The sequence below is a fragment of the Morchella sextelata genome (genome assembly GCF_020137385.1).
Source record: "Morchella sextelata strain SCLS chromosome Unknown scls_3, whole genome shotgun sequence".
Taxonomy (NCBI): Eukaryota; Fungi; Ascomycota; class Pezizomycetes; order Pezizales; family Morchellaceae; genus Morchella; species Morchella sextelata.
In genome coordinates, this window is record NW_025408618.1 from 165,900 (window position 1) to 191,184 (window position 25,285).

Genomic DNA, 25,285 nt, shown 5'->3' on the forward strand with positions numbered 1-25,285 from the left:
GGCTAGAGGCGTATTGAATGGCAGGAAGTCAGAATAAAGATAAATAGGTACAGGCCATAATATCATGGATATCAGCAACCTCACCTTGAGACTGGGGTTCAGTCAAGCATACCCGTGGACTGTCTACCTACAATACTGTCTAAGCTGGCTAGAACAGCGAGGATTTACCGTTGGTGGTGCAATGCACGCATTCGGCCGTCTCGATATGTTACACACACATGTTGGTGGCTGCACAGAGGAACCCAACTAGCCGAGCCAGCTTGTGTTACGGTTACGGAGTGCGCCGCCTCCGATAGTAGCACGTCTCTTGAGGAAACGCACCGGCATACCTGCTTCTAGAAACACCGTACGTTGTGAGCACGACGTACATTGTAGGCATGGAGGTAAATGTACGTACTTATGTACATGTAGTTATACTCACTTGTCCAAACAAGAATTGGATTAATGTTTGCTTGTATCCAAGTACCAATCATCTATGTAACATGAATAGGGATCGGGTGGATCTATTACCGGTGGGAATTGTTTTCGTGAGACAAACTTTGGCTCTGCTTGCCTCGGGAAGGGAAGCTGAGGATACAGCTACATACCTACCTTGGCCCAAGACCTGTATGCCATATGATTGGAACCTGGAGCAAGATGTAAGTTAAAATCTAGATCCTTCTTGTGGGAACTTATAACACATAACACATACATATATGTACTTAATCTCATTTCTAAAAATCCAATATGGGATATGCAAAATCGTTGATCTGAAGAAACACCAAAGTTGATAATTTAATCAACAATTCGGTACCTTTATTGATGACTCATCATCGATCCTAGGATATTTTGAGTCATGTCTGATCACTCGAGTCAGCATTCCCAGCCCCAGGTTCGGTTGACAAGGTAAGAGTCCTATCTGCTTTTGCTTACCTCATTTACTCTTCATCGTCTCTTTATCTATTGGAAATGAGCACCTCTCGCCACATCCCATGTTTGTAAGGAAGCTATGCAAGGAATGTTGCAAACGCCCTTCGAAAAATATGAGGAAAGGACCTAGAGATGCGTTGATCCGCGACAAATCGTAATCTGATTAGACTTAAAAATAAGTGTAAGTCAATCTAAGAGCGAATGCGGGAAAATCTCATCATATGAGGTTCCTGGGCATGAGTGTGAGCATGATCAGGAGGTGATGTTCATGATGATGGAAATTAATTAATTCTTGGCACGGACAGGACAATTAGAGTTTCTGTCTACATACGTACGTATACTGTACGTACCTCCATCCAAGAATTCACTTCACCCAGAACCATAACCAACCAGGAACATTTCTAAACGGACTGCACACCAGCTCAGAACCTGATATTTACAACTGAAAGGTCTATCCAATACCCGCTAATATATTTGAGAGAACAACCCTATCAAGGAAATATCTGTATACGTTTAGAGATTGAACAGGTGCCAATCAAAGAGAGGTTCGTTATCTAGTCATGTCCTTTTCCTGTAATCAAAGTTGAAATGATAAGAATTCGTTTGGCATTGAAGGATTACTTAAATCGTCAAGAAGGACTTTACGAAATTTAGCCTAGGGGCCGCAACCCTCGGAGTACTACAGGGCCAATGCTGACTTGCTTGAGCTGGTTTCCTGCTATCGTCTATTCTCGAGACCTCCGCGACCTGATCTCGTGGTACCCTCAGTTATCCGCTTAGGTGTTATCGTGATCTAGACTACATTGTTTTACATAATGGCGTTGCGATCATACGTGATAACTGATCATATTAGATGGATCAGATTCCTAGATGAAGTAGGCATTGGAGCCATGGCACTGCAACACATGTACATATGTCTTAGCGGTGTTTCGATTTGTCACAGGTGACGTACTGCATCAAGCAGTGCTCTTTTCGGGACCATTTAGACACCACCAACTCGTTGCGCCGGATCCGAGCATCCTTTTATAAAGTTATTAGTGAGGAGCGGCCTCCGGCCGCATATAAAATTAAACATCAGTTCGAGGAACCGCCGATATCAAAAGAAAAGTATGTAAAGATCCAGAAACCTCACAGCTCTATTTAGTGTTTCGAATTGAACATACAGCTCTATACAATGGTTCAGAATAGAGATTGATTTTTCGCACGCAGTCGGGGCTGCCTGCCGCTGCGCGGCATGCTGGGCCCCTCCTTGCTCGCGTGAAGTGTTAGTTTCGGAAGAGCTCAAGAAGAACCATCGATGGAAAGTATAAAGGTTATAACGTTGGTCAGAGGGCCTATTATATATCATGACAGAACTCATGGTTTGATGACTTAAGAAAACATGCATGAAAACATGCATGTCGTCTCCCTTAATGCATCAATTCTTTGCCTATCGACAGCCATAGCCCGCCGGACTATACTCTAGAGATGGGAGGTAACTAACCAGCCAATAGAAACCTTTCGTGATGACAGAGATACCTGACTATTCTATTTAGATTTAGGATACTTAGTATATACTGAACTCCCTCCCTGTTGAATATTTATGAATTGCTTATCTTGGGACTAGTTGCAGATGCTCCATCGACAGTTAGAATACCAGTCCTTCTAGCATATTGATCTTTGTACATGTACATGTGTACGAGACTCAAACGAGATTGAAATTGGCATATCCTCAATCAACATCATATCTCCGGTAGTGGTTACAAACCTGTCTGTAGACAAACCCGGTTTTCAGCTGAGAAATCCCTATTAAGTTATCGGAGGTTCAGTTCCTCCCTGGAGCATTCATTCTTTTGTTCCCTTTTTCTTTTAGAGTTCCCTCCAGAGGGAGGCCGTTAAAGGCGAGTCACCCCTCCCCTCCCGCAAATGCAGTGTTTATAGAGTCTAGTAGTCAGCTTAAGGTTAATAATAAGGCCCTTTGAAATGGCCGCTGTGTCCTGCAAACCCATCTTCGGAAGACATCCCAGCATGCTGAGTTTCCAGGATCACGACACAACTTGGATCATAGGATAAGACTCTCGCCCTGAGACTAGTAGCCACATACAATACTATTCATAATCATATTTGAGGTATATGGCACAATATTTAATAATATCAGTTTACAAAGGTCTATTTCACGGTTTTGTTTGGCGTTCTGGAAATCTTTGTTCAGATTTGTTTAGATGCCAATTTCGGTGAAGGGAAACCCAAACACAAAAAGTTTCCAACACAAATACTAACTCTTACTACATGTGACAGTTTAGAGAAATTACTAGAGTCTAGGTAATATTGCACATTATCAACCTTTGCAGATATCTTAAGGTCGGCGGTAGTACTGTACGGTAAAGAAAGGGGTTTAATTTGAGAAAACGGGGAAATCAACTGCCTGCATGTGTCTATGTACAAACAGCAGACTGTATAAATTATATGTGTGTCATTACTCCACAAATATACCCTTCAGGAGAGTTTATTTTGATAGGCTTATAGAGAAAGATTGTTTAGGTTTACAAAATCATCACACCTCAAGCTAGAACAGCAATTATTCCCAATCCGGATCATGGTCTTCAGACCTTCCACCTCTTGTGACATATTAATAGTACAAAATAAGATACATACAAACCGTTTGTCAGCATCTCTTCAATCCAACATTTATTCCTATTCGTTACCAGATCTAAAGTTGCACTTATGAAAAAGGATACCCGCCGCAGCTGGTAAAGGTGTTAAGATGTGCATGTAGCCACCCGGAAAGGCCTTACTTTACCGCTGCCGTTTGTTACGGCAGTACGAATATCTTAAGCTTGACCTCAAGCCTAACCCCAGCATATGACGTCGAGATATTTACGTTTCCGCGCATTATAGCCATGGCCAAGGAATTCAATCACTCATTATCACTCGCAAAAACAAACATGTGATATAAGTCTATCGATATGAGTGATACACGCAATTTCGATGGCGCAACAAACCATGGCCCTTGTCAAAAAACAATATTTCTTCCCTTGTTTAGTTTCGAACCTAGAACAAGATAGATCAATTTCATACAGACGAACACTACACGCGCCGCAGGGTCACCTAATTCCACCCCGCTGAGAGCCTGTTAGTTAAGGGGTAAATTCATCATGCAGGTATACCTACAGGAATGTATTAATCATGATCGATATCGACATGAGCGTTGGCAAGCAATAGAAATTTGGAATCACTGACTTACAACTTTTATGTACCTTGGAGTTAATAAGAACTAAGTCCATGCATATAGCAACAAGTTTGCCCTCTAGTTACTCCTGTATATTTTGCTAACTCACTATTTGTAGCCATGGCCGGTTGGACTAGAGGGGAAAATTGTTGGTGAATATTTATTATCTCCACATGATCAAGACACGAGTATATATATTCATCGTTAATGCTTTTTGGAGGTATATTGACACACCAGTAGTCTCAAAAACCTAACGGCTTACAACAATCCCAGCTGTTGATCACTACAGCAAGCTAAAACATTTATCGAATACATATTCAAACTCCCCTAGCTATAGAATGGGAATCCTATCCTAGACCACAACAGTTACTATCATCCTTTCAACTACTTTTGCCATTATATTGGTTTTAACTTGCGCAATACTATGGTACCACCGGGTTCTGTGCTTCGGGGAAGAGAGCTATGATCACTATCACGACTGGGATCCCGAAAGGGCAAGAGTAGGGATAAGAAGTAATAAAAAAACCCAAGGAGACAATGAAAGAATTGCGCATACGATAGATGTGAGCGTCTTGGTACCCGATTATTCACAGATCCATAGGCCACCCGGAAGAATATCATTGAGGAGCGATCAGTGTATTTGGGGTTATACAACGGGGGGAATTACTGACTCGCAGGGTGAGTTAGGAGATAATTTGGTGCATGGTGACAGATTTTCTTGCGGGATTTCATGTTGAGGGGATATGGGCGCAGGTCAGGTTTTACTTCTCAGATATCTCTTAAGCCTTGTACACACCTACGAGGCGATACCTACCCACTTGAGTTGATCAAGGTGTCGGTATTTTACCCTATTGCTAGTGGACACACGTGGGTCTAGAGTATCTTAGGCATTTAATACAGTCAGGCAACAATCATAATATCAAAGCACGAATTGATATCTTCTGTGTATCGACCCTAAGTAATGAGCCCATACCGGCCAGCATGGGCAAAGCTCGATCTAGGATTACTGATTCGTAATTCAAAGCTGTTGAAAATCGTCACACACAATTACTGTCACGATGATTAGTGTTCTTTTAAGGAACGCGCGCCGTCAACCTCGCCTGGCAGTCATATCCTCCTTTTTGTAGCCGCAGGGGTGTCCTAATATATAAACGTTAAGGCGCAAGCTGGGACCTTCATAAAAGTCCAAATATAGGGTCCAAGCTGGATCTGAGGATCTGAATCGCGTCCTCACGTGAAAAGGCAGCTGGGTGACGACACGGGTCGATCACACGTAAAACCGTCCAATTTACAGATTTGTAGCCGCTGTGAAGGGTCTGTATGTAACGCAAGCTAGCCCGCCTCGCTTCACCAGGGTCCGATGACTTCACTCATCTCCCCACGTACCTACATAGTAGTACGTAGGTAGAGTACATGTACATGTAGTACAACCTCCCCCCTTCTTTTGATATGGAGGCACATGTAAGTACTACACACAACTTCTTTAGGAGGAGCAATCACGGCTCTATGCATGTTGAATTAAAATTGATAAAAAAATCCGTGAGATTCAGGAGATAAACCAGGCAGAAAACTTATTTGTAAGATCTTAAGAGAATCCTAGGAAGAAAATGGAGAAAACCGGCATCATCATGCAAAGCGTTACGCTCCGCGAGACCCGCGAGATTAACATCATTTTCACCAGAAGAGGGGCGAACATGTCAGGGTAACATTGAAATATTCCCTAAAGTGGAAATGTGCTAGCCCCAGCCTCTCTCTCTTTTGTCCTTTTGTCACAGCACCCCTCACATTCAGCCAAGTAAGAGTTGCATTTCGTGTGTGTCACGGCTCCCTTTTTTTTTGCCCTCGCTACACAGAGACCTACTCTTACTACAACTGCACCGCACACACACCTCTTCACTCTGTTCGAGTTCGTCAGTCAACAAACCTTCAGACAACGACCAGCGAAAATCTGTTCATCGCAGCCAATTCAGTTCTCAGACCTAGCCATACCCACCGAGCGATTTTGCAAATTTTTTATTTGATCTTTCTGCAGAGTGATATTCCCTTTGCCGCTACATTACTATAACCCCAGTTAGTAACAATAGTAGACAAAAGAAACACAAATCCCTTCACAATGTCTTCGTCGTCTACATTCTCTCCGTTCTCTGCAACCACGCCAAAGGACGGCGCACCTATTGTCGGTATCACCTCGAGTGGTGGTGGCGGAGGAGGAGGCTCTGGCGATTGGTGAGAATCTCTTTCCATATTTTAAATAATTTTATTCAAGACTATTCCTCTTTTTTCTTTTTCCATTTTTTTGCCCTTACTCTTTTCTTTTTTTATTTTGAAATACATTTTTTTTTCGTTATTGTCATTGCCCTATCCAGTGGTGCTGCATTCATTCATTTTCGCCATCGCGTTTCCTCTTTCCGTACAGCCCGTGTTCTTTTCCCCAATACTCTTGTGTTCCTGCGTTGCCGACCACATTCCAATTATTATTGAACCTATAAACCTTTTTTTTCCCTGCTCGCACTCTCCTCCCATCCCATATCCCCCGCCTTCCATCCATCCATCCATCCATCCTGCATCGATCGTAGCTTAGGCCTTTTCTTTTCCCGCATGACCCACCCCCCCACTAGAACGACCACTGCCACTCTTATTCAACCCACGAACAATCTTTCCCATCTGCAACCTTTCACTCCTCTGCATCTCATCTTTCACAACATCTGTCGACTTCTACTCAAGCACACACAAACCTTTTAACCAAGAACCTCCTTCTCGCGCAAAAATGCTGACCTCTTCCGACCCTTCAAGGACTCGACGTGCAAATGGTAATTCGACCACTTCTAGCACTCACCGTCGCCCTTCACTTTCTACCACCCTCACCCACCCCCCTACGTCACAGCACTCGCAGCCACCTTTAACCCCTTCGGGCTCGAACGTTTATCATCCACCCCATCACTACAACAGAGGTGGCGTGGGGGGTTCTATCAACACTACTTACAGCAAAGACGATTTGCTGGGAATCTTCAGGCAGCAGGAGCAGAACGGAAACTCTCTGAGGGATGTAAAGGATCTAGTCTTGGGAGATACGAGTTCCGGGAATAGTGCTGGCTGGGGAAGGAGTGGTGACGAAGGTGGCGCGGACGTTTGTTGGGACAAAGATGGTGGACTAAAGCCCGTTAGTTTGGAAGAGTTCACTGAGGAGGAGCGAGAGGTGTGTTTTGTTTCTTCCCTCTTCTTCATAACATTTCACAATCACGAGTGACGTGGCCATGTTTCATGCAAAAACGCAATGTAGTCTTGGCATATAGACTGACGATTCTCACATCTAGTTGTTTTCCAATAACGTTAACTCCCCTCATAAAGTCCCTCCGAACCAAAATAATCAAGGGCCTACAAACCATCATACAGTTGTTACCAATACACCGCCCCCTAAACGCTCTAATAGCGGTGCTCTTCCTGGCAACATCACCACCCCTGGCGTTAACCGTCCGCAAAACCGTCGTCGTGAAACATCGGATGCCGCGCTAACAGGTTCACCATTTACTTTGACCCCACCTCAGGTTCCTCGGCGTAGGACCGAGCTGCGTGAGGCGGAGGATAGCGGAGGTAGGGGCACTTTGTTTGGCCGTTGGGGTAGCGTTGCCGGCACCTCCGGAGAAGATGACCATGCGAAGGACAAAGGTACAGAAGAAGGATCTTCCACTGCTGGAGGTGCCAGAAGTGCCGGACTAATCAGGAAGGGAAGTGGCGCTTGGCCGAGTGGAGCGGCTGGCTCCAGCGGTTTCGCCAGCAGTGGTGCCCTGAACAGCCCGATGGGTAGTTTCGGTAATGGTACTTTTGGCGGTACAATGGGCGGGTTTTCCTTGCAGAGCACTACAAATACCGCGGACAAAGCCAAAGCCGGGGGAGGAGCCAGTGGCACAAGGGGCTCTACGGCGCCGCCCAAGGTTGAGGACGTCGAGGAGGAAGATGACGACGTAAATCGAGTAGTTTCGCACGCCGTCGACCATCACCGTGATGAGGAGGAGAGGGAGAGGCCGATGAGTTCCGACACGGATCCTTTTGGAGACAGGGATCAGGACGATCATGGAACTGGCCAGGGACGTCACTCTCCTCACTCTTCGATGGATGATCCTCACCGCATCAAAAACTCAGCATCTTTTGGTAATATGGCATCTGCATCTGTGAACACGCCGAGAGGCGGGAATAACATTGCTACGCCTACAAAAATCAGAAGTGATCTTGGCTTTTCTGGCCTTGGGGGTAGCCGTGAGGGCTTAACTCTGGGCGGCATGGGCCAAGGAAGTCTTCATCAACAGTTGCAAAACTTGCAGTTGAACCAGCATGGCAACTATCCTCTTCACGGTAGATCTCGGCAAGGAAGTATAGGCGGTATGGTCGGTGGGCTCAATGAGAATGAGCCTTTGAGTCCAACCGAAACAAACCCTTACCAAAGCCCGGCGCCGGAAAAGGCTGATGACGACGACATCAATGATATACACGGCGACGGTGGTCACGGAAGTGGCATCATTGGTGGTGGGTTCAAACGTGATGTTGGAGCCCCCGGTAGCGATAGGAGTGGCAGGAGTTCCACTGCAGGCTTGGGCGCTGTAGGAGGACTAAGTGGTTTTGGGTCCATAAGCGGGAGTGGGTTATGGGGAGGGCAGGTTGGGACTCCCGGAGGCTTGGGAACCTCTGCCGCCCCAAGCACATTTTTCGGCTCTGGGTTGGGTGATTTGGCTAGCCCTGGCGGCACTCTTCTGTCAGGCAGTGGTATGGGAGGCATGGGCAGTATCGGTGGTGGAGGGCCGTTCGGCTCAGCTAGCCGTAGTAGACTTGCCCAGATGTTCTCCCCAGAGCAACAGCAACAAATGGAAGACGAGAATGGAGGATTTGAATCAAACGACGGGTTTGGCGACTTGAGATTTGGAGGATTTGGGAGTAGAAGAGGGTTTGGCAATATTGATAGCCCAATGAGAGATAGAGGCGACGTGTCAGATCTATTCTCGGGATTGCACACCACAAGGAGCCTTGGAAATATCGGCGCACAAGCATCTGGGGATACTATGTTTTCTAGGGAACGCGAAGATTCTTTTACCCTCGGAAGTCTACAGATGCAAAATCAATCAAACCCAATGCAGCCCACGATGTCACACCAGGCACAACCAATCAGACCGCCTCCGGGGACTGTGCCGCCGCAAACGCAGACGGTGTTGGTCATGCCAGACAAGATACAGTGGACATACCGTGACCCATCTGGGACCATACAAGGGCCATTCTCGGGACTGGAAATGCATGATTGGTACAAAGCCGGGTTTTTTACCCAGGAGCTCGCAGTGAAAAGGATCGAGGATCATGATTTTGAACCACTCGGGCAACTGGTACGTAGGATCGGAAACACAAGAGAGCCTTTCCTAGTTCCTTTGCAGGCACCTCCGGGTTCGACTGCACCCGCCGCAGCACCTGCAGCTCCAGTGCCTAACGCTTGGTCGGGTTGGCCTCTGGATGCTCAACAACCTGGCACTGTTCAGCCACCATTCGCCGGAAGTTTCCCAAGCTTTGGAACCACACTCACCGCCGATCAACAAAATGCTCTGGAGAGAAGGAAGCAGGAAGAGCAATACCTTTTGGCAAGACAGAGGGAGTTTCTTGTTCAGCAGCAGATCTTCGCCAAAAACCAGGTGTTGCACCACCAACATTCGCAGCAGAGTCTCCATTCACAGCCTAGTTATGGAAGTTTGCAGGGGAGCTTGCAGAGCCCCGGTGGCTTTGCTACCCCAACCGCCAGTGCACCCAGTGTCGGGCCGCAAAATGCATTTGAACCGGGTGTATTACTGCGTCAGGCCGGTGCTGCTGCTGGAGGCGGGGGGGATACATTCGGCGTTGGGCATGGACTGCAGGGAATACCTGGACAACAAATGCAGCCAGGCAATCAATTTTTGCAACAGCAACAGCAACAGATTCACCCGCCAAACCATCTTCAATTGGAGCAACAGAAGCAACTTCTTGATATGCAACGTCAGACACAGAGAATTTACCAAAATCAGCATCAACAAGTTGAGAAGCAGCAAGAATTGGAACATGCACAACAGCAACAAATCAACGCTGCTGCTGCGCAGACGCAGCAACAAGCTCAGCAGGATGTGGAAAAGGAGGAGGATAAAATTTCTCAAGAGCAGCATGAGCAAGCCCATGAGTCAAACGAGAGATCGACCGATGCTGCCTCATCCAGTCCTGACGACCATTGGGACCCTGAGTCAGAGCACAAGCCGTCACCCCAGGCTAATGAGCAATTGAAGATGAGCATCCCTAAGGGGTCATCCGCCAAGGCTTCGCCAATCCTAAAGCAAGCGCAACCTGCTCCCCCTGCGTCCGTTTGGCAGGAAATCGAACAGCCTCTTGTTCAGCCTTTCCCCCCTCCACCGGGCTCTCACCATGCTTCAGAAATTGCATCCTCGACACTCCCCATGACCCGCAGTCCTTCGTCTGAAACACCGTATACAAGTGTCTCCGTTGCACCTTGGGCAAATAAGGAAAACGAGGTTAAGGGACCTTCTTTGAAAGAAATCCAAGAGATTGAGGCCAGGGCTCAACAAGCAAAAGACGCTGCTGAAGCCGAACACAAACGTCAGATGATGCTCCAACAGGTTAACACTCAACCACCGCCTCCTGCGCCTGGATTGCCATCCACGGCAACCTGGGCTACTTCTCCCTCCGGAACTCCGTCAAGCAGTCAGGCCTCAGCGTGGGCAAAGCCCTTGGTGAAAGCAAACACTTTGCCTACTGGGGGTGCTAAGAAAACTCTCCAGCAGATTCAGAAGGAAGAGGAACTCCGTAAAGCGAAGGCCGCGGCTGCTGCCGCTGCTGCTGCACAAGCAACCCAGAACATTGCCACTCATCCCACTCCTGCTGGAGGTAAGCGATACGCGGATCTTGCTGGTAAGACTCAGCAGCTGCCACAGCTCAACACGGTTGGAGTCGTTGGAGGTGTATGGACTACGGTTGGCCCCGGCGGCAAGTCTAAGAATCTTGCCACCAGCCCCATTCCAACAGCCCCCGCCCAGTCCTTGAAGACTGCGCCTAGCGCCCCTGCTCTAGGGCTTCCTGTCCCTACGACGGCCAAGAAGGTTTCGCCAACGTCGCCTGCATCCAAGCCTCCTACAATGAGCGCAAACGAGGAGTTTATGAAGTGGTGTAAAGCAAGCATCAAGGGATTAAATCAGGGTTTACAAGGTATTTTTTCTACTGTGCTATTCGGACGTTGGTGTGGTACTAATATTTAATAGCCGACGAGCTCATTCAAACTCTCTTGACCTTTCCTGCGGAGACTGAACTCATTGCCGAAACCATTTATACCTGCACCACAACCATGGACGGTCGTCGTTTTGCGGAAGAATTCGTCCGTCGTAGATCAGCTGCTAACAAAGGCATTATCATTGATGCTGGAACTGCTAATGGTGGTGCAAGTGGCTGGAATGAGGTCGCAAAGGGAAAGCCGCAGCCTGTTACCAGAGAGGTCAGTCCCGAGACAAATGCAGCATTCAAGGTTGTCCCTGGGAAGAAGAAGGGAAGGAGGTAAAGAGTTGATATTTGAGAACGATGTGTAAGCTTGTACGAAAAGTTTGCTTTTGTTTTTCTTGTTCAATAGCTAGGTTTTATGATATCGTCCTTTGCGGAGAGGGAAATTCATTTAGTATAAGTGCGGACTGCATTCTTTCTAGATTGGCAGTGTTAGTGCGAGAGTCTCTCGATCTGGTGTACATAATACATGTACCCACGCGATCTTATGCTTTGTTCTCAGATCCGTGTCGACAATTTATCTACCAATTTCAGAATCAGATTTATTTAGTCCATGTAAGTCGTTTCCGGCCGGGTTGATGGCGAATTTGATCGATAGCGGCATATATAGGCCAATTGATACTACATATTTGTAGTCAAAGGCCAGCCACAGGCCTCTATTTTGGTTGATTTTTACCATCTGCTATCAACCTGGAATCGACCAATTAATGAATTAAACAAAAAGAAAAAGAAAAAAACCTGGAATCGACTGTATCTCGTGCTCACCCAAATCAGAAGTGCATGGGTGGGTAGGCGCCTTTTCTCAAGAAGGGAGGTTGATGGTGGTGGTGGTAGTAGGGCGGGGACTTTTGTTACCTAGAACGCGGTGTGGGTTGGTACAAGGGACCAAACCATGGCCTTGCTGTTCTCAACTTGTGGAGCGAGTGATATTTTATGTTCCGAGATCAGTTAATAGTATCGTTATTAACGGAGGTAGAAGCGCCTCATGGGAGTATCATTTGATGCTAACTGTCTTTATTTATTTTTCCTTCCGTTTCCCGTGTTTATATCGGTGGTGTTATACATCTAAGAAAGCTTCTTGAAAATCTTATCTGCTGCAGCAGCCAGAAGCCCCCTTTCTACGCGCGTTTTAAAGCCTACTTGCTTTCCCCCCCCAAACACAAACCTACAACCCCACCACCTCGCCACTCCTCATCACCTCTCTTCCAACTCAATCCCCATCCCCCATTCCCATCCCATTGTTCCACTGTGCTTTTATAAATTGGTTGTCACTGTTTTCTCTGAGGGGAGGCGAGGTCTTCACTCCTGCTGCTTGGATTCAAAGGTATGTTCGCCAAAAGAATTTCACCCACAGATCATAGTAATGCTAATTTGGGGACGGAGCTCGTTTCTCTATGTACCCCAGGTCTTCTCTCCATGTAAGATCACTGTTTTTTATTTTTTTTATTTTTTGTTATTACATTTTACTTACGTTTCTCGTTCTACAAACTAGTGCCTCATATTGAAACAAATACTTCTCATCTGGTGAACACTTTAAAGGAATAAACCTGGTAAGACTCGCTATATACCTAAATGGATTCAATTTTCCTTAAGGATCATGCGTTCGGGAGCGAGAATTTCCCCCTCTCCATGAAAGAACCTTGGAAAATTGGATATATGAAGGGAGAAGAGTTAACACTTTCATCACCCATTCATGCATGACAGGAACGAAGGATATAATAATGATTAGTCCACTAACTTCTTTTTCAGATCATTTTAGCAATGACTCGTCAAATAGATCCGTTTCCAGCGGAGAATGACCGCCACTTTATGATTCGTACCTATGGAGACCGGGAAATCATTCCTTCGCCTGAACCTCGCTCTCCAAGCCCTGAAATTCCTCCCAATTTTGTCCCAGAGGCCCCCAAAGATTCTTCGCACTTTCCTGCTTGCAATAATATTCACAACTTGATTCACCGGTTGTCTGGTGTCCGTGCCGAAGATGCGTTGATTATTCCAGCTCATACCTGGGATCGCAACAACGACCATTGGGAGCATAAGTGCGCGGTTCTTAGAAGAAAGCACAAGAAGGAAATGTCGGAGATAGAGTTGCAAATCAGTAAAAAGTACGACCAGAAATACTCCGATGCAAAGTATAGACAGCTTGTTCTTGAAAAAGAAGTAAGGGAGATGGAATTTGCAAGAACCGATGATACTGTTGGTGTCCTCGGGAAAACCTACAAAGACCACTTGACGACCAAAAAGTTACTGGAGGAAAAATACGTCAAAAAAATTGAGGAACTGGAAAAAGGTCTTTCCGAGAGCCAGGAACGTGTAAAGGCGCTAGAGAAGGTTATTGCAGAGAAGGATGCATCCATAAACGCCCTTAAAGATGCTATCGCATGGGGCAACGTACAAAGAGCACACTATGGTAATCAGTCGCCTCAACAGTCAGAACAAAACATCCGCCCCAATCAAGAGCCCCAACAGCCTTACCCCCAACAGGGTGTCAATCGGCGGGGCCCCAATGTGCAGGCTCAAACCCGGCAGATTAACCCTCAGCAGCAAGATAGCAGACATTTAGCTGCCCCCCTAGAAGATCGCGGGATCACCGAAGCACCTTTTCTCGATGCTAATAATCCAAATTGTCGAGTAGAACCTCGTAATATACCTGCATGCCCCGCTATATCAGCCACAGCTTTCCCTACTGGTCAAAATAGGTCACCAGCGATAACTGTAGTTCCGCCCCAGGCGGGGCCATTTACTTTCCTTCCGGGTGGGGGGACAGACAACCAGCAGAATCATCCCGAAGAACCTCACATGCCTTTAGGCCAACAGTCCGGCCAGTATCGCCCAAATGATGTGCACTCAGACGATTTATTACCAGGCGACCAAGTCGACGAAAACCAGCAGAACTTGCCGGGGCAACCCTTCGCCGAATACGCTGTTTCCAGACCGCTGCCGGACCATAGAAATGGGGACAAAAGCCTAGTCAATAATGCCAGAGTCCCTCAAATTAACCAACCGTCTATCTCAAATAACGGCGCATACAATCCTGATACTAGGCGGTTGAGGGACACTAGAGATGAGAGGGTAGCAAAACGTCAAAGAGTTGAAGTCAAGGAGCCAGGAAGAGCAGCGAACAACAATGATGGTAGGGGAGCACCTGCGATATCTCAAGAGGTTACGATGAATACCAATAATTTCTCAAGACCGGAGAGAAGAACCCTCATAGTGGAAGTGGGTGCAAACGTTCAAAACGCACGTCAATTCCTCATACAAAGGATGTGTCGAGGAAAACTGCAACGACTCGAAATTCTGGAGGAGAATAAACTCCGCGTCACATATGTTGACCCGGGTTCTGCCCTGAGCTTTTACAACGACTACAATTCCCAGGTTGAAACCGCCGCTAAGCATCAACATAAACTGATTGTTAACTGGTCGGATGATCTGAGTCCAGTGATTAGTAACGAGCTTGCCCAGCACATTCAGTCAGGAGCAACACGTTGCCTAGAGGTTTCCGGGTTTCCAGATGCTGAACATAATGATACCTTGAAGTCCTTGGCTAACGTTCGGGCCGACATTCTGACTTCTAAAGTCTGGAAAGATCATTCCCAAGGGAATATTGTCGAAATTGAATATAGCGATCTTGAATTTGCCATTCGAGTGTACAAAAAGATTAAGGATATGTCACTACCAGGACATGAAAGGAGCAATGTCAAGTATATTCGTGAACCCTCTGAATTCAGGAAACAAGCTACTGGACAGGTCAATCGTGAGTGGATTGGAAGCGGATGCCGATAGATCGGGTAGGGTCTGCTACAATCACTGCTGAAAGGTAGCCTGCAAATAGTGTGATCTATCGGCACCACTGGGCGGTGAGATATTGCAAAAGCCGGGTATCGGGGGAAATAATAATTGGTAGTTCTGGGAGCAATCTTGGAGGACACAGAGACCGGTGGTGATGGAGGGAAAAGGATTCGGCTTTGTTTCTGGCGGAAGTATACCGTTAGATACGGATTTGTAATCTTTAGCCTGTCATCGAGTCTTGGTATCCTTCAATAAACTTGACTGCGATTTACCAACAGTATAAAATAGTTTTCTTGTTGCAGCTAAGCAGAGCTAAAATCTCTAGAAGTAGGGCAATGGTTCATTCATCTCTAGTGCATTGTAAAAAAGAAGCCAAGGTATATGATACATAGCCTCGGGCATGTAATATCATGATGTAGCTGGATGATACTTATTTAAATTCTAATCCCATAAATACAAGGAATATTAACCCTCAAATTCCCTCCTTACATGTACTCAATACCTATCATAAGATGTCAATCCCTCCTCAAGTGCCTTAATCCTACAATCGCAATAACAATATCAGTAAAGCAACCTTCACAGTGAGGATAATGGAGTAGACTTACTGTAATGCCAAAAAGCGACTAAAATATCTCGCAAACCCCAAATTTCCTAAAATCACCATTATCAGTAAACAAATCATTCCGAGTATATACCCAGAAAAAAGAGAGAAAAACTTACCACCCATAAACCAGAAACCCTCATGCCCACTCCTCCTCCACATCGTCTTGAACTCACCCTCCTCATCCAGCCCCCACACAGGCCTGACCCTCTCGCCCACCTCCTTCCCAAATATCCTCACCGCGGTAGACCTCATGTTATCGTACCCCGTCGCTAGGACAATCTCGTCTGCCTCAAGAACACTCCCGTCCGCAAACTCGATGCCGTGAGGCAGGATCTGCTTGATTTCTTGACCCTGCTTGATGGCGATCTTGCGGTTGATGATGAGCTCGGAGGCACCAACGTCGATGTAGTAGCCGCCGCCGCGCTCCCAGTACTTGAGGACGAAGCCGGAGTCGAAGGAGCCGTTGTCGAGCTTGAAGCCGACGCTCTCGAGGCCCTCGAGAAGGTCGCGGTCCAGGCGGTTGATGCGTTTTGTGGTGTCGATGTGGAGGCGTTTGAGGACGGGGGCGGTGGTGCCGTACATATTCAGGTCACCGTCTTCGACGGGTGGCTGTCATTTGAGCTCATTAGATTGTGCCTTGTGCGGACGGGAGAGAAGGGTACTTACACCATTGTCATGGAAGTTTGGCTTTATCAACTCGTCCATGCCGTGCTCGCTGGAGAGCACACATGTCGTGCTTCTCTGGACCATAGTAACCTGCGCACCCTGCTCATACCAATCCTGCGCAATATCGTGAGCGCTGTTGCAGCACCCTACTATCACCGCCTTCTTCCCCGTCGACGGTTGCGGGGCTCCGGGGAATTGCGAGCTGTGGCAGATGCGGTCGCCCTTGAATGAGCCGATTCCGGGAATGGCGGGGATGTTTGGTTCGCCGGAATGGCCGGTGGCCATGACAATGTGCCGCGGGTGGAATATACGGGTGGATTGCCCGGAGGGTGTGGAACGGACGATGGTGGCGGTCCAGTGCTTTTTGACGGGGTCCCAGATAGTGCTAGTTACGGTACTAGTGGTCCAGACGTTTAGTTCCATGCTTTTGGCGTAAGATTCGAACCAGTCTCCAAGCTTGTCTTTCGGAGTGTAGACCTTTCGGAAACCGCGTAAGCTTGAAGAATAATAATAATAAGGGTTCGGTATATCTCACCGGCCAATTAGCTGGGAAGGGAATATAGGGAAGATGGTCGTAATGGACCCGGTCGTGAAGAACCAACTGGTGATATCTCTTCCTCCAGTTATCGCCAACTCTCTCGTTCTTATCAATGATCAAGGTCTGAATGCCCAGCATCTTAAGCCTAGCACCAATTGTAAGACCACCCTGTCCAGCTCCTGTAACATTGTGTTAGCTAACCAAGCCTAATTGTACTAAGAATGAAATACTTGCCTACAACCAACACAGTCGGCTCAGCGCCATTCGCAAACTCAATCTCAGCTTCCCTCCTGTCCTTCCAGCTCATCCTCGACTGTCTCGCGCCATGATCTACACCATGCGGCCTCCTATCACCCAATGGCTCTTCATGTCCTCTAAGCTCCTCTAGTGCTGTGTAGAGTGTATATGCCTTTGGCTGACCCCCCAGGCCCTCCCTAAAGATCCTGACCAAGCCTCGCCCTGTCCCAAACTCAGTAGTGATCTTAAGATATGCCTGCACGGCCCTAAACTCCTGTCCGGGTATCAACGTTATCAACGAGACCGCCTCCGGGTTCTTGTAATCGATCTCGACAGTCTTCAAACGGATCGTTGGGTTCTGTGCGAAGAAGGTCTCCATCTTGGAGGGCCCGTGGAACGTTCGCAGGTCCCATGATAGGCAGAGGTGATCTCTCCAGTACGAGTTCTGGAGGAAGATGTTGCTTAGGGAGGCTTGGTTTACGGCGGTGGAGGATAGAAGCTTTGATAGAGAGGCGACCCAGGTTTGGGCAATTGAGACGAACTCTGGCTCCTCGGAGGGGAGGATCGACCATGATGTTGGTGGCAACTCCGCGGGCTGTACGTAGCCGTCTGGGAGCTGCTGCTGCTTGGTTTCTGCTGCTACGGAACCCATGGTTTATATAGCTGTAAAGATGAAATTATGAGGCGAGGATAGGATGATGAGAGCTCTGGTGAACGGAGAGGTCCTCGATTCTAGCTTCTCCTTATATATATATCTCTCTTCCAGTCAATTAGTAACCAGCTCATTGACAACCTCATCGGCAATTGAGCCGGCGTTACTTGAGCTTCGAAGTACCTCGTGAGGTCTCAGAATTGAGCAAGAAGAGTTCTGTTGAATCGCCATGGCGTATCTCCTTACACCTTGTACTCCACAATCCCATCCTTTGGCCCTTGGGCCAATAGATAGGACCAATTCCAATCTTTACACAGGGGCCAAAAAAGGCAATCTATCCATACACCCAATCGACCCCCCCAGGTACATACAAAAACCCGACATGCTTTCCCCAGGACGTCAGCTCAAAAGGGTATCCCGGACTTCCTAGGAGAGGTTGCCGAGGCTATTCTAGGCTAGGAGGGCTTCTCCTATCTACGCTACCCCGCGTTTTTCTTTTGTGGGGAAGGCGTAAAGTGGGGTAGTTCGTTCTAGCGGGATGTGGGGGTTGGCTTCTGATTAGAATTAGAGTAGAGATCGTGAGAAGTGGAAGCCATGACCATCTGACAGGGCCCTGATCCATTCGTCCTTTGCACCGCTGCACGGTGTGCAATGCTCCTGAGAAGCATATGATGTCAGGGATGTATGTATGTATGTAGTCGATGGGCCTTGGCGGGGGGCCATTGCCGCGCAGAGATACTTAGATCTGTCTCTAAGGTCATGGATTTTGATAGCAACTTACGAAGCATTGAATTCTAGAGCCTCTTTCTTGCCCTGGGGATGAGTCGGGATGCGAAGAGATGTAGTTCCGGAGAATTCTGAGACCATGCGTTCACCAAGACATCGCTAACCCACCCAGCTAAACTCCTTTTATCCGCACCCGTTGAGCCGAGTGACCCCTCATGACCCTCGCACAAACATCAACCCAACCGGGAAGTCCCTTTTGGGGAGCCCTGACCCCCGGAAAGCCAGATTGGTCAACTCCGCTGCTGTTGTAGCTTTTTCCACAATGGCGGGTTTTTTAATGAGCCGCAAGGGAAATTGAACGAAACGAAACGGTAGTTTTGTTATCGAGACGGTAGCTGCGGGTGGGTATCTTCGGAACCGCTACCGACATGGTTGCATTGTGTGCCTTGATAATTCCTGGTTCAGCATTTCTTGAATTTCGAGATGATCAACACGCGGTAGGCAAATACATGTAGTCACTTCTGCCGACGAGATAAAGAATAGAGATGACAAGTAATCCGAATACTGCCAGTACGAGTGTGATTACTGCAGGAAACTAACTTGCCTTGATTGAAGTTTTTAAGGTGCTCTAATTGGTATCAGCTGCAGAGCTGACTTTGGGGTACATACTTTTAGGTTTGATGTATGCAGCTGCACGGGATAGCAAGGCAAGGACGGGTAATTAAAGGCTCCTATTGAGAGTTAGGCGGTCCATGCTTACCATCAGTGGTAATACCATGTAGCCATACTCCATACTCCTACGAACTGGTTGTTGTCGTCATGGGGAACTTGAAGAATTCAAGGAGGAAATAGACTTCTCCGCTGAACATGTAGTAGTTTCTGAAGATTACGCGGTGTCTAAAGCATGTTCCTTTGTGAATCAGCTTACGTCCCGTGGCATCTCTGACGGCCCCTGCGTGGTTCTTGTGGTGTTAAAGTATCTTTTTCTGGGCCACGTTTTAGTGGCTCTCGGACGTTGCCAAGAATTATTAGCATTGCAGTTTCGGGAGAAGAAGGTGGCTGTGTGCGCGATACGTGACATGTACCGCAAACTTAGTGCGTGACGTGACCACTCCGATGGCACGAGTGATAGAGCAGTAACTACTTACTGCTCGAACAAAAAGGACCGGAGATTGATACCCGTATAAAGAAGTTACCCTTATAGGGCACACTCATAGCAGGTTTTCGCTATATATATATACGAGGTTCCGCATGCTCGAGTGATATATTATGAAGCAATCTTGTACCTGCCGCGAACTTCATTGCAACAGTGCCTTTCTATGTCTGGTGGGATAAGATCAGGACTAATCTTTGAGAGGTACATGTATATACCAGACTGAGGCTGTAGGGAGACTGTGGGGAGGCTGCAGGGCCGGGATAATGGGGAGCGACCTGCACTATGAGAAAACCCGTTTACACTGTGTCTTTTCCGCCTTTTCCGTGGGACTTATCACGTCATATGAATTTTGAGTATACTTTGTTCTGTTCGGCCTATATCTACGAACTACATGTACCTGGTTCACTTCCATCAACTCTCCATCCGGCCCTTCTCATCGGATTCCTCTCACTCTTATCCAGTCCTTCTTTTAAAGAACTATCAATCTTGTCTTTTTCAATGCAAAGGCTTTCCATTCCTCTGATATTATATTGAAATCACCCCTCACCAATAAATAAATATACTTCTGGACTAACTAAATACAAAAGGAAATCTATAACAAAAGGAACCTTCTATCTCTATATGGATTAGGAAAGCCTCGAAGCCTCTAAGCCTCTAAGCCCGCAGCTCCTCTTTCTCTCTCCCTCTCCGCAAGCTCTTGCTTAGTCGGGAATCTACTATTCCTCCTCAACCACTTGCCATACTTGAAGAACAACCACGGGATCGGCATAAACGCTATAGCAATAAAACCTAACACCCAATCTAGTCAGCCACCCGGACAAGCGAATGAAACACTAGCATATCAGTCAGCACTAACCAAGTAGACTGCCCGCCCACTCCGGTGTCATAGCCCTATACATCGTCGGCCCAAACAATGGGAACGCCATCGAGAACATCGACCTCATTATCGTATTGGCGGCAATCACGGACGCAGAGTACTCCAGATAGCCCTCTGCTAGGAAGCTGATCTGACTGATAAACAGCACAACCATACTCCATCCAAACGGCACACCGGACAGTACGGGCACAATCCAATGCACGCCGTCTCTTCCACCGCTCCAGGCAAACCAAAAGATACTGCCGGGTACTATAATGGCTGCTACTATCGCCATGGGGAGCCGGCCTTCGGGGTAGGTGCGGCGGTCTTTCTTGAGGCGGATGTAGATAATGTTTGAGAGTGCGCCAGTGGGGAAGGAGAGAATGACACCGATGCCGATGCCGAGGAATGCAAGACCTGAATAACCGGATGTGAAGTGATAGCGGCCTTGGAAGATAAGAGGGTATGCCCCGAAGTAAAGATATCTATCCCATTCCATGTCAGATCGAAACGCAAAAGAAGAGAGAGAGAAGGTTTGACGAACAGGATTCCGAAGAGAAAGCTGATATAGAACGATACAAGAATAACCACAGGTTCGAACACTAGCATCTCCAGTGGTCGCCAGATGGCAAGTCTGAAGACTTTGCTCTGTGCTTTTCTGCCCCCGCCTGGCAGGGGTCGGCCGAGTGCTTTGGCTTTCTTTTCTAGTAGAGTAGTGGCATATGTTTCTGGAAGCCAGATCAGATTCGGGGCCAGGACTCCTGAGAGAATAAGTTGGACCCAGAAGCTCCACCGCCAGGGGGCAGAGTTTTTAATGTACTCTGCTATGAAGCCTCCTACAATAGGGCCTGCCACAGGGCCGAGGAATGCAGTCATCGTGAAGAGCCCGAGTGGAGGACCAAGTTCATTTGCTACATGATACATTATCAGCAGAGTCCTCGAGTAGGATGTAAGTCAGGGAGAGAGTACGAAGCCATATGTCGGACATTGTACCACCGGCGACTGTCAACGATGGTGACCCAAACATTCCGACGAAGAAGCGGCATATGAGAAGAGTTTCGATGTTCTGGGCGGTGGCGCAGCCGATTTGGAAAGCGCAGAAGAGTACCCAGGTGGGGATGTAGACTATGCGGCGGCCGTATACTTCACTCATGGGGGCAAATAATAGTGGACCCATTGAGAAGCCGAGCACATAGCTGTGATTCATGTTAGTACAGTCAGCACTACTGTTCCTACTAACTACTAATCAAATATCATACTACTGATATCAGCAGTACTAGAGAGTACTTACAAACTCAGGCCTAAAGTTGCAACAACAGTCGACACGCCGAATGAATATGAAATAAAGCCTATTCCGGGTGTGAATATCGATGCACCGATAGAGACTGCGAAGTTCATGAGACAGAACACTGCTGTGATCAACCATCCTAATTTTCTTTTGTTAACCAAAACTTTGCTCAGCTCGATTGGGATATGCGCTTGGTGGTGGTCACAAACTTTTCCTGGTAGTCCAATTATAAGGGTTTTCATTGTCGACAAGAGATATGCTCTCCTCAGCAGCAGCATCAACTACAACACTGCTGTCAAAAGGTGACACATTATCATTACCGCCCTCCAACTTGAGCTTCTCGTGCGGTAGCTGAGACACAACTGATGATTCCGACATTTCTTGTTACCGTCTATCTGTCGACCGACCTTGGCTCAAATACATTACATATATATGGTAAGTACTGTATATATACAAAAGCCAATTTCTACATAAACAATCCATTCCCACGGCCACCTGTACAACAAATTCATCCGTCCTGTCGAGAACTCGCCTGCTGCTCTCGCCTAACCCTCGCCTGTCCGGAGAGACATTGTCCCGGGTAATGGGGGTTAGGGTAACTCGGCGACCGAAACTCGCGAGATAGTGCCGGATGGGGGAAAGAGGGCCCCTAATAACTGGAGATGCGCGGTGTAACCTGCGCCGGTGCGCTGGGTGATTAGAAAGGAGTAGGGTGGTCTTGTTGAGCCGCTGGAATGCGGTTTGTTGGTTGACTCTTTGGGGGCTGTCTACTCACATATATACCTACAGGCCACTCTACCGGCGGCCAGGAACCTACCTATAGGGGATTCTGGCTATCACCCTACATATGTACATGGGATGAGACAAGATTGATTGATTGATGGATTAATTACCTACTATTAAATCGCTTACGTACGGCGTTCTCAGAAGCTTGTGAGCTCCCGAGGTTTCTCTCAACCATCTGCTCAAATCACGGGCTTCTTCGCCAAATGATACGATAAAAAGTTAATGCTTGTGCGATAACCACAAATACTGCTAACCCAGCGAGGTAGGTAGGAATGCTGTATTCGTATCGCAACGTGCAACAAGATAGAAAAAGATTACCAATTGTTCAAACCGGGGGTGGGCGGGGAAAACCTCAAAGTTAAGAGTCATACTGGGTATGAGTTGGAGATACATACAATTTCTAGCTGCCCCGCATCACGGTATAAAATCCTGTGGCTTCAAAACCTACAACGACAACAAAACAGCACAATTTAAACTGCACTTGGATTGAGGAGATATAGACAGCAATTATGGTACAGGTACAGGATTTTGACTATCTCGTTAAGCAGGTCTCGCAGCTGGAGGTCTCGCAGACAGAGCCTGAGAAGCCAGAGCCTGAGAAGCCAGAGGAGCTCGGCCATGCGATGAGAAAGTACTTTTATTTCGAGAAGGATTGGATCAATATCAATCATGGTAAGACACTCTCGCCTGTTGAGAGAACTGCCCCCCACTGCAATTCTCCAGTGCAGTGGATGCCGCAATATAAACCTACATATGATAGCATCCCCAAGCTCCATCCAATCAGACCGCACCATTAACTCCCGCCCGCAGGCTCCTTCGGCACGTACCCCCGCCCCGTCGGCCGCGCCCTCCAAGCCTTCCAGGCCGCCTCCGAGAAGCGCCCCGACGAGTTCATCCGCACCACTTACCCCGCGCTGCTCGACCGCTCGCGCGCCCTCCTCGCCACATACCTCAACGTGCCCCTCCCCGAGCTCGTCTTCGTCGCCAATGCCACCACCGGCGTCAACACCGTCCTGCGCTCGCTCGTCTTCAAGCCCGGCGACAGCATCGTCTATTTCGACTTTATCTACAACGCGTGCAAGAACAGCGTCGAGTACATTGAGGAGACCACGCCCGCGGTCGGCGTAAAGGTCCCGATCCAGTTTCCCGCGAGCGATGATGTCATCGTCGACACTTTCAGAGCGGCGATAAAGAAGGAGCAGGCGAGCGGCGGAGTGGTGAGGGTCGCGATCTTTGATACCATTGTGAGCATGCCTGGCCTAAGACTGCCGTTCGAGAGGCTGGTGGGCGTGTGTAAAGAGCTCGGGGTGCTGTCGCTCGTGGACGGCGCGCATGGGATTGGGCATCTCCGCCTCGACCTGGGCAAGCTCGACGCCGACTTCTTTGTGAGCAACTGCCACAAGTAACACTCCCTTCCTCATACTACAATACAGATACTAATATAACCACCTCACAGATGGCTCTACGTCCCCCGCGGCTGCGCCGCCTTCCACGTCCCCCTCCGCAACCAGCACCTCATCCGCAGTACCCTCCCCACCTCCCACGGCTACCTGCCCCCCACGCAGCTCGCCCGCACCTCCTCTGTCCTGCACACTAACGCCACAAACTCCGATTTCGTCACCATGTTCGAGTTCGTCGGCACGGTCGACAACTCGCCGGCGCTGTGCATCCCCGCGGCGCTCCGCTTCCGGGAGATTGTGTGCGGCGGCGAGGACCGCATCATGGCCTACGCGCAGGACATTGGGTACCGTGGCGCGCAGCTCATTGCGCAGCGGCTGGGCACCGAGGTCATGGAGCGGGATCGGGAGAGCTGTTTGTGGAATGTACGGCTGCCGCTTGTGGTTGCGGGGGCGAGGGCGGCGCGGGAGGGGGAGGCGGCGGTGGATGAGGGGGCGGCGGTGAGGGTGAGGGATTGGGCGATGGATGTGGTTAATAGGGAGTTTAACTCGGCGATCCCGTTGATGGTGTATGGCGGGGAGTGGTGGGCGAGGGTCAGTGGGCAGGTGTATCTCGAGATGAGTGATTTTGAGGTTGTGGCGGGGGTGCTGGAGGGCATGTGTAAGAGGATTGCTGGGGGGGGGTATTTGTAGATTTCTTTCTTTCTGTCTGCTGGGGGGCTTTGGGGGATTTATTTTTCTGGTTATCCACCCAGATGTGGGAAATAGAGAGGCGTGCATTAGGCCATTGAGTAGCACGTAGTAATAGACATTGTGCAAAGTGAACGGAGAACGAAATCCTGGCACCTGTGCGAGCTTGACATAGAGTCAAGGACCTGGGCAGTATACGGGTATATAGAAAGACACTGGAGGGCCCTTCTGCCCATGTCCTCGCCTTTATGTCAGGGTGGCATTGGTTCGTAAACAGGCTAGGCAATATCCGTGGTGGTGTGAGATCAGAGATGGGCAAGAAGCCTTTTATAGACTGCGCTGGGGTGGGACAAGTGAGTGGGTTCAGTGATAGGCTTTTTCGCGTGAGTCTTTTATTGCGAGTTCTTTTTAAAAGTGACCAGAAAGAGAGAAACAACTTCGAGACATCGGGCACTCCTGCCTGTATCATGGACTGTGGAATCGGGCACGAAGCAAAGAA

The 25,285-nt window shown here is 48.2% G+C and overlaps 5 protein-coding genes across 5 annotated transcripts; 3 read left to right on the forward strand and 2 right to left on the reverse strand.

Annotated features, from left to right (window-relative positions):
- Window positions 1-6,230: 6,230 nt before the first annotated feature.
- On the forward strand, window positions 6,231-11,681 carry H6S33_008875 (uncharacterized protein; the record flags this gene model as incomplete). Its single annotated transcript, XM_044840597.1, has 4 exons — window positions 6,231-6,343; window positions 6,911-7,313; window positions 7,432-11,335; window positions 11,389-11,681. 4 exons carry the CDS (start codon window positions 6,231-6,233, stop codon window positions 11,679-11,681), a joined length of 4,713 nt encoding a protein of 1,570 aa, XP_044697690.1.
- Window positions 11,682-13,162: 1,481 nt separating this feature from the next.
- H6S33_008876 (uncharacterized protein) lies at window positions 13,163-15,184 on the forward strand (the record flags this gene model as incomplete). The annotated part of the gene is made up of 1 exon (XM_044840609.1): window positions 13,163-15,184. The coding sequence occupies one exon, from the start codon at window positions 13,163-13,165 to the stop codon at window positions 15,182-15,184; it is 2,022 nt and encodes a 673-aa protein (XP_044697691.1).
- A 501-nt stretch (window positions 15,185-15,685) lies between these two features.
- Window positions 15,686-17,887, reverse strand: H6S33_008877 (uncharacterized protein; the record flags this gene model as incomplete). The annotated part of the gene is made up of 6 exons (XM_044840620.1): window positions 15,686-15,731; window positions 15,796-15,841; window positions 15,911-16,403; window positions 16,461-16,937; window positions 16,996-17,177; window positions 17,233-17,887. 6 exons carry the CDS (start codon window positions 17,885-17,887, stop codon window positions 15,686-15,688), a joined length of 1,899 nt encoding a protein of 632 aa, XP_044697692.1.
- Window positions 17,888-20,415: 2,528 nt separating this feature from the next.
- Window positions 20,416-22,291, reverse strand: H6S33_008878 (uncharacterized protein; the record flags this gene model as incomplete). The annotated part of the gene is made up of 6 exons (XM_044840631.1): window positions 20,416-20,558; window positions 20,626-21,110; window positions 21,170-21,536; window positions 21,595-21,821; window positions 21,917-22,052; window positions 22,123-22,291. 6 exons carry the CDS (start codon window positions 22,289-22,291, stop codon window positions 20,416-20,418), a joined length of 1,527 nt encoding a protein of 508 aa, XP_044697693.1.
- A 917-nt stretch (window positions 22,292-23,208) lies between these two features.
- Window positions 23,209-24,789, forward strand: H6S33_008879 (uncharacterized protein; the record flags this gene model as incomplete). Its single annotated transcript, XM_044840642.1, has 3 exons — window positions 23,209-23,371; window positions 23,510-24,101; window positions 24,156-24,789. 3 exons carry the CDS (start codon window positions 23,209-23,211, stop codon window positions 24,787-24,789), a joined length of 1,389 nt encoding a protein of 462 aa, XP_044697694.1.
- Window positions 24,790-25,285: the final 496 nt, after the last annotated feature.